This window comes from Oratosquilla oratoria, chromosome 5, assembly GCF_046742065.1.
Source record: "Oratosquilla oratoria isolate Oo_2021 chromosome 5, ASM4674206v1, whole genome shotgun sequence".
In the NCBI taxonomy this organism is placed as follows: domain Eukaryota; kingdom Metazoa; phylum Arthropoda; class Malacostraca; order Stomatopoda; family Squillidae; genus Oratosquilla; species Oratosquilla oratoria.
Window position 1 is genome coordinate 16185391 of NC_134781.1, and position 9116 is coordinate 16194506.

The window sequence follows — 9116 nt, forward strand, 5'->3', positions numbered from 1 at the left end:
TAGATTTTTGTTGTATTTGTTCTGATATTCACTGTGGTTTGTATGTGACATTCATGTCTTTTTAAACAAAGAAAGCACTGAAAGCCCCTCTGATGGAGGCGCTAAAGTAGGTGCGGAAGGTGAAATGGACGCAAAACATAGAAAATGGTAACCTGAGAAGACGAATGAATGCATTATGAATGTTGATGTGAACAATCAAAGAAACAATAACACTAGTGGATGAAATGTCCGTTGAAAGAATTAATGGGGAAACTGAAGGAAATTATTGTTGATCCAGCTTTAAAAGTATTCTTTCAATGTGAAAAATTATGTTTAAAGGAGCAACAGTATAGGTGCTTGGAAAGCTATGATCATCAGTGCTGGAAAAATTGAAAAGAATATCAGAAAACAAACCACAAATATAATTTACAGATTTATTTATTTGATTATTTATTTATTTATTTATTGTTATTTATTTATTTATACATAATCAAAGCGTCTGTTCTGAACTGACTTGGTCCTGGAGCACTTAAGACCCTCTGAACATGTATTAGTCTTCAATAGCTACTAACCGCAGATTTACTTCCCGCTCCTGTTGTATATCTTCTAGTGACATGACTTTTTCTGCACCTGGGATGAATTGATTACAGATGTAGGATACACCTACTTAAGTAGTCCGTGATTTTTTTGTTTTGTTTTCAAGCCTTCTAAACGCCATTGCCCAACCCCTGAACAATAATTGCCTTTGTGTTTGGAAACTCCGCTCGCCCACTGTCAACAATATTCCCTGCGTGGACTGATTTGAATTGCTTCACTAAATTATTGTTCATTATCTTACCTTGTTTCTGCTCTCTATCTCTATCTCTACCTGTGTGTGTGTGTGTGTGTGTGTGTGTGTGTGTGTGTGTGTGTGTGTGTGTGTGTATGTATTTACCTAGTTTACCTAGTTGTATCACACACACACACACACACACACACACACACACACACACACACACACACACACACACACACACACACACACACACACACACACACATATATATATATATATATATTATATGTATATATATTATATATGTATATATATATATATTATGTGGAGTGGTTGGGAAGTGTGGAGTTCCAGGAAAGAATCGTAGTGGAGAGTTGATGGTGGAAATGTGTCTAGAAAGAGAGTTGATGATAGCAAATACAGTGTTTCGGAAGAAAGTCAAGCATAAGTACACATGGGAGAGGGTGGTGGAGGGAAGGGTGGTAGATAGAGCGCTAATGGATTATGTAGTGGTAAATAGGATTATGATAGGAAGAGTTAAGGATGTACATGTGCTAAGGGGAGAGGGTGGGGGAATATCAGATCATTTTTTGGTGGAAGGTAAGTTGAGAGTGGAGGATAGATGGAGAAAGAGGAAAGGGACAAAAGGTAGGGAGGTTCTTAGAGTGAACTCCTTGAATGAAAAGGAAAAGGAGAAGGAGTACGGAAAGAAGCTGAAGGAGGAGTGGGAGGGAGTAAAGGATGGAGTAGAGATGGGTGTGGAGGAGGAATGGGGATGGTTCTATGAGGGAGTCATAAAGTGTGCAAGGATGGTGTGTGGAACAAGAAGGACAGGGGGAAATAGAAGAAAGGGTAGTGAATGGTGGGATGAGGAAACAAAGAAGGTTGTAGAAGAGAAGAAGCGAGCATTCACAGATTGGTTACAAAAGAGGACGAGGGAGTCATATGAGAGGTACAAAGAAAAGAAAAGAGAAGTAAAGCAAAAGATAAAGGAGGCAAAGAGGAGAGTAGATGTGAAATGGGGTAAGAGTATGACAGAAAATTTTGAAAGTAATAAAAAAATGTTTTGGAAAGAAATTAAGAGAGGAAGAGGAGGCGAATCAAGTAGGGAAGAAAAGGTAAAAGGTGCAGATGGAGATATGATAATGGAAGAGAAGGCAGTAAGGGGAAGATGGGCAGAATATTTTAGGGAGTTGCTAAATGTGAAGGAGGATAGGGAAGGAAAGATAGCTGCAGTGGGAAATGCGAAGAAAATGAGAGTGATGAGTGAGGAGAATGGAGGAGAAATAAAGAAGGATGAGGTGAAGGCAGTTGTTAAGATGATGAAAGCAGGTAAGGCACCTGGTCTGGATGGATGCCATGCAGAATGTCTGAAAAAGGGAGGTCAAGTGATGGTGGACTGGTTGGTGAGGTTATTTAATGTTTGCTGGAGAGAGGGTAGAGTAACGGAGGACTGGAGGAGTGCCTGTATAGTTCCTCTTTACAAGGGAAAAGGGGACAAGTGTGAATGTAGTAGTTTCAGAGGGATTAGCTTGTTAAGTGTAGTTGGGAAGGCTTATGGGAGGATCTTGATTGAGAGGATTAGGAGAGGAACAGAAGGAGTAATTGGTGAGGAACAGTGTGGATTTAGGACAGGTAGAGGTTGTGTAGATCAGATCTTTGTGGTAAGACAGATATGTGAGAAAGCTATAGGAAAGGAGAAGGATGTTTTTTGGGCTTTTATGGATCTGGAAAAGGCTTATGATAGGGTAGACAGAAAGGCACTGTGGGAGGTTGTGTAGATTTATGGGATAGGAGGAAAGCTTTTGAGAGCTGTCAAGAGTTTTTATGAGAGTAGTAGAGCTTGTGTCAGGATTGGAAATGGAGAGAGTGAGTGGTTTGAGGTAAAGGTGGGACTTCGTCAGGGATGTGTTATGTCGCCGTGGCTGTTCAATCTGTACATGGATGGGGTGGTGCGAGAGGTGAATGCAAGGGTAGTGGGTCAGGGATTGGAGATGGTTAAAGAAAATGGAGAAAAGTGGGAGGTGAGCCAGCTGTTGTTTGCGGACGACACTGCGCTTGTGGCAGGATCGGAGGAGGGATTGAGGAAGCTGGTGGCAGAGTTTGGGAGAGTATGTGATAGAAGAAAGCTTAAGATAAATGTGGGTAAAAGTAAGGTGATGAGATGTACAAGGGGTGAAAGTGGCAGTAGACTGGAAGTGAACATTAAGGGAGAGCGACTGGAGGAAGTGGATAGTTTTAGATACTTGGGTGCAAGTGTAGCAGGAAAAGGTGGAGTGAAGGTGGAGGTAGAATGTAGATTGAGAGAAGCGAGTAAATGCCTTGGTGGATTAAAGAGTGTAATGATAGGCTAGATAGAGTGAGAAATGAGGAGGTGAGGAGGAGAACAGGGGTGAAAAAGGAGCTGGGAGATAGGGTTGATGAAAGAATATTAGGATGGTTTGGACACATGGAAAGAATGAGTGAAGAAAGACTAGTAAAAGGGCAGATGTGGAGGGAGTGAACATGAGGAGACGTCCTAGGATGAGGTGGATGGATGGGGTGAAGGGGGCTTTGGGGAAGAGGAAGGAAGGGAGAGGACGGAAGACAGAGGTGAGTGGAGAATGGTTGTATATGGATGATGTTGTGATTGCATGAGGAGGAATTGGCGGGGGGTGGGGGTGAGGTAGTATGTGTGAGCAAATTTCGACGCAGCCCGAAGGGATTTCTCCCCGTCCTCTCCTTATATGCAAGGGATGACGGAGAGGGGGGGTCGCCGATTAAATGAAGCGGCCTTGCTGTGGATGTGCTGTGTCTTGCGACACTGCTTCTGACCCAGGGCGGTGGGCAAGGTGCAGGGATGACCCGTCATCCAGGAGGTGCTCAGATGAGAGGGAGGGTGGGAGGGGTGTGGAGTGTATTTAGGGATGAAATGGGTGGGAGTGTTTTTATGCCTTTCCCTTTTTGGCTACCTCCCTTGAAAGGGGGAAAAAGCCTTGGTATATGTATGTATATATATATATATATGTATATATATATATAATATATATATATATATATATATATATATATATGTGTGTGTGTGTGTGTGTGTGTGTGTGTGTGTGTGTGTGTGTGTGTGTGTGTGTGTATAATGTATATAATTACATCATCAACTAAGTTTACCACGATGACACTACATAAAATCTAGATATCCTAGAACCTACTATACATTACGCGGACTACTCGGATGTTGCACTAAAGAGGTCCCGTTCATTTGCCCCCGCGGAAACAAGTACTGTCAAGTTGATGGAATGAGAATGGGTTCCCCCCTTGGAGTATTAATGGCAAACTTCTTCATGGGCTGCCTAGAAGAGGAAATATTCAGAAAAACAGAAAAAAAGGCACCTACTGTCGCTACATTGATGGCTGAAAAACTCCGACACCTACTACAAGAGACCTCTGAACTCACCTTCACTATGGAAGATAGTGATAACGGAGCTTTGATCTTCCTCGATATCCTAGTGAAACAAACTGAATATTCTTTTAACACAGAAGTGTACACTAAACCCACAAACCCTGGACACTGCCTTAACGGTTTTAGTGAGTGTCCTCAGAGATATAAGGATTATACCACCGGTGCCAACATCCGAAGAGCACTCACCCACTGTAGCACATGGAAACAAGTACACAATGAAATCGAGCGCTCCATCCAAGTACTAATCAATAATGGCTACTTTTATTTTTGTTTTATAATATAATACTTAACGTTCTCTGTCCTTACCTGGTGGAGTGTAAAGTGCAACGACAATCACTTTTCCACTCCGTGTGCGAGCCTTTCCAACACCAAACTCACGACTCGAACTCCATACCATTTGCGTAAACGGCCCTGCAAGCAACATGAAAGTCTCTGGGTTGGCAATGAATAAATGTGGTGCATGAACTACTCGTTAAGTAAGGTTAATGCCTACGATGGGAGTTATATTTTTACCCTTCCTATTCATACCATTCTTAGTCAACGTGTTGTTTCATCATATCAATAAATCAATCAATCAATCAATCCATTTTTACTAGAGTTTCACTGATACGAAACTCATAGCAGCCCATAGCAACAACCATCCTCCTTGGGTTCGTCTGTGTTGTCCGAGTGTAAATGTATTTTTGTCCCGAACAGAGGTCTAAAGACGTTTCACTTGATGGAAACCCCTTTAGGGCAGAAACCTTCCCCATGACGTCAAGCGCTGGGGGTTTATTTACGTATTGCAAGTTGATAATCCTGGTTTGCTTCATCTTTATTATCATTATAAATTATTTATTATTATTATTGTTGTTGTTATTGTTATTATTATTATTTTTATTATTGTTGTTGTTGTTGTTGTTGTTGTTGTTGTTGTTGTTGTTGTTGTTGTCTTAACATTTCCCAGTTCCCAGAGTGTCATCTTTGCTGTGTCTGATGTGGAGTTTGACTTCGCTCATCACTTCTAAAGCTTACCTGCGTGGGCGTGCAAAACAGTGCTGGGTTTGTTAAACTTGTATTGGCGTACCGCGCTGTACCAGTAGGCCGCCACTTCTTCCCCTGAAAACACAGACAATTCTCTTATACCTGTTTTAAGAATGCAGCTCAAGAAACATTTTGAAAGGTGAAATCACAAAGCTGAGGTGAAAAAGATAATCATATCATTCCTATAAACGGTTCACCACATATAAATAGTAATGTACGGGAGTAATTAACGGAGTAACAGATATCCCGCTCAAAACACTATTCTGCAACAGCTATTAAACGCAACCGGATCTTGGTTTTCTTGCCATTTACTTTTTTTCACAATTTAGGAAGAAATGGAGAGAAGCATACAACAAACAGGCTAAGATATAAAATGGGAAACCGTCTTGGAACAGTTCGAGCAAGACTGGGGAATCCAACTACATTGAAGAATATTGACCAGAGTTCTTAGAAACGAAAAACAAAAGATCAAATTTGTACGTACAAAAAATTGGAAAACAAATAGGCTAACTGCTTTATTGATAAGCATAATAAAAGTAATAGATAAAGAGCAAACAAGCATACTAAAGATATCAAGAAACAGGTAAAGTATCCACAATTAGTTCCATAAATCCACACATCGTCATGGAAAGCTATACTTCCTGATACCAGAAATGTCCGGTTGAGGATGTGGCAGCGAAGTGGATCCTCTGGCGATGAGTGCAGTGTTGCGACAAAAAAGGTTTTCCCCAAAATCAGGAAGATTTCGATGGCGAACGACTCCTGTATGTGCCAAGTGATTCACCCAAGCCTGAGCCATCGAACATAACTGAAAACATAAAGTTACTATAGAGTTATTTGAACTAAAAGTAATTCAGGGAGTCTTCCTTCTAGTGTTCGCCTTCTATATAAAGTAGAAAATATCTTTTTATTGACATTCTTTTCGAGACAATGGTATTTTTAGAAGGAAAGTACTGGCGACATTGTTTGTCACCTGTAATATAGATATATTTGTTCGCCAATTACTTGTTGCCTCGAGTTTCACTAAGTGGAAAACCCGAAGCTCCACAGCGGCCGGCAACGGTCAATGAAACCTCCCACAGATCTCTCTGGGAAGACTTTGGACTGCTCTCCTCTGTGTCAATGGCTGAAGGTGGTAGGGAGCTAGAGGAGGTCAGCAGTCGCTAATAATAATTATTAACTGCTCCCACGTGTAGGAAAAAAGAAGAAAAAAAAAAAAAGATCGAGTGTGTGTGTGTGTGCGCGCGTGTATATATATATATATATATATATATATATATGTATATATATATATATGTATATATATATATATATATATATGTATATATATATGTATATATATATATATAAAGGTGTAGCATCGATAAAAAAAATCAGCAAATCAATATACACAATTTAGGTTTTTCGTACACTTGAGTACACATCTTTCAAAGGTGGATTTTTTTTTTTTTTTTTTTTTTTAATGTTTGGAGCACCCCCTTTTTTGAGCTTATTTTTCTCGATCCAGAAAGATATACACAATCAGAGTTTTTGGTTTATTGTTGTAAGTGCTTCTAAATACATTAGAGTTGAATTTAAACTGAAAGATAATGACAAACAAGTGAAGAGTTCAACTTTTATTATTTGTAAGATTGCCGCTGTTACTAGCAATTCACTTCAGGTGTACACACACACACACACACACACACACACACACACCCACACACCCACACACCCACACACACACACACACACACATATATATATATGTATATATTAATATATATACGTATATTAATATATATATATATAATATTATTTTATATATACATATATACATATTTAGAAATAATTGTTTGAGACAAATGAGAGAGTGATAAGGGGGTAAGGGTAAACGAAGATGGGCTTTAGAATACGTTTATTGCCCTATCGTTTCGGTCTCTATGACCTCCTTCGGAGAAGGTCATAGACACCGAAACGTTAGGACAATAAACATATTCTAAAGCCCATCTTCGTTAACCTTTCCCCACTTATCACTCTCGCATATATACACTATATACATGCATACATACATATCTATATACATATATATACAGTATATATATATATATATATATATGTATATATATATGTATAATATATTATTTCATATATATATATATGTATTTTATATATATATATATATATACATATATATATATATAAAATGTATATGTGTATATACATATATATGTATGTATATATACATATACATACATATATATAAATATACTTATATATGAATGGCTCTTTACATTTTCGCAGGTCTTAGTTGCTGAATAAGGCGCTTAGCGTTTAGAACTTGTGTCCTACCTTCACCTGAAATAAACACAAGGATATTTAGAATATTGTTTGAAGGACGGAAAATTAACTCAATGGTTGACAATTTAAGAAAATTATGTTTAATTTGTATTTTTATTAATCAATATTGTTTCTGACTGTTGTCAATAAGTCAGGTAAGGAAGTCGTCACTCTGCGGGTACCATGTAACACAGTACTTACCTGCTGCATGGTCGGGTTGTCAGTGATTAAACCTGCTTCCCTACTGATTACCTGCCTGTAAGAAAGATGTGTTGGACACCCAGGTAGAGGAAAAAGAATACCATCAAAAAGATATATAACCTTTTTGGTTCAATGGCCATCCAACCCAGCATGGGTCATTAACCCACGTGTTTGACGTGCGTGGCATCCCTGCAGGCCTCGGGGTGGGAGTGATGGCCCACTGTATTAGTTGCACTGAAGAGCATCAAGCCGTCTCTTTGGTTCTCTACTTTGGCCAGGACGGGTGAACCCTCACTCTTGGGTCGGAGAGGCAAATCGGCTGGACTGCTGGACTTGAGTCTTTGGGATAGGCATAGCCTGAGCCAAGCAGCTACCGCCTGGGCTGTCATCGCACGGTCTCCCCTTAGTGTCAAGGTGGTTAGTGCGTATATTCTTCTGCGACCACTGGGGGCTATTGGATTAATATGTACACTCAAATTCTAGTCTCCCTTCGTTGGGCTCGGTGGCGGTTGGGTTTCGTGGGAAGGCGAATCGTAGACATATGGCAACTATATTTAACAATTAAGGGGGAGTGTCAACCTGCCCCTGTCAAAAGAACCAAGCTCCCTGGGTGTTACAAATGAGGCTCAAACACGTCGAGCCAGGCCCGGGTTGAACCTTTGGTGAGCACTCTGTGTGGGAGTCTGGACCATTCTTTATCTCTCTCAGGATGATCAACTACTGTTTCAGGGTGTCATACTGGATGACATCGTCGGGTGTATCGAACCATCAAGAGATATGCTGGAACACGTCCTTGGGGATCGGCTCTAGAACGTTGCCCGGCTTCATTTGGGGAGCGCTGATTTGCAACAGGAAGAACTGGGTCTCTGTCCGGCGATAGGTAAGAGCTTCAGGGAGACGGTGTGTCCGGCAGTGGGCAGCGAGGCGTCGGTGGGTAGCAACGCTGGTCGGGGCAGCAGCAACGGGAGATGAGTCCAATTTGTCGCTTTGGATCGTCACTAGTGTAGTTGGTATGGGCTACGGAGACAAGAGATACTGGTGAGTCCTTTATTGGGTGAACCAGAATTGCCTTACATGCGGCCCGAAGCCAGTATATACACCCGCCGTGTACAATTGCATCGGGTTGGGTCAGGTGAGCCTGTGGCGACCCCCAAGGTGAGGTTAGGTCGCACCGTCAACATGGCGTGCAGTGAGGGGGCCAAGTGAGTCAGTTGGCATGGGCCTACGATTTTGAGGGCCATATTTTATTTTTGTTTAAATACTTTTGATAATAAAAGCCCATTACTCTATTTACAAATCGTTCTACTTTTTTTTCTTCTGTTACTTGTAAGTGAATCATATATACTGCATCACATGTATAACCTATACATACATAATTTTTTA

General features: G+C 40.6%; 1 protein-coding gene across 2 annotated transcripts in view; it reads right to left on the reverse strand.

Annotated features, from left to right (window-relative positions):
• The window catches only part of LOC143025381 (uncharacterized), a 102861-nt gene that overhangs the window by 17982 nt on the left and 75763 nt on the right, over positions 1–9116 (reverse strand). The window contains exons 5-7 of one of the 2 annotated variants that reach the window (XM_076184938.1): positions 5862–6021; positions 5205–5288; positions 4497–4601 (exon numbers count right to left, since the gene is read on the reverse strand). In XM_076184938.1, coding sequence (XP_076041053.1) covers positions 4497–4601; positions 5205–5288; positions 5862–6021 — 349 coding nt within the window. The remainder of the gene's footprint in view (positions 1–4496; positions 4602–5204; positions 5289–5861; positions 6022–9116) is intronic. The other variant, XM_076184939.1, reaches the window with a different exon arrangement.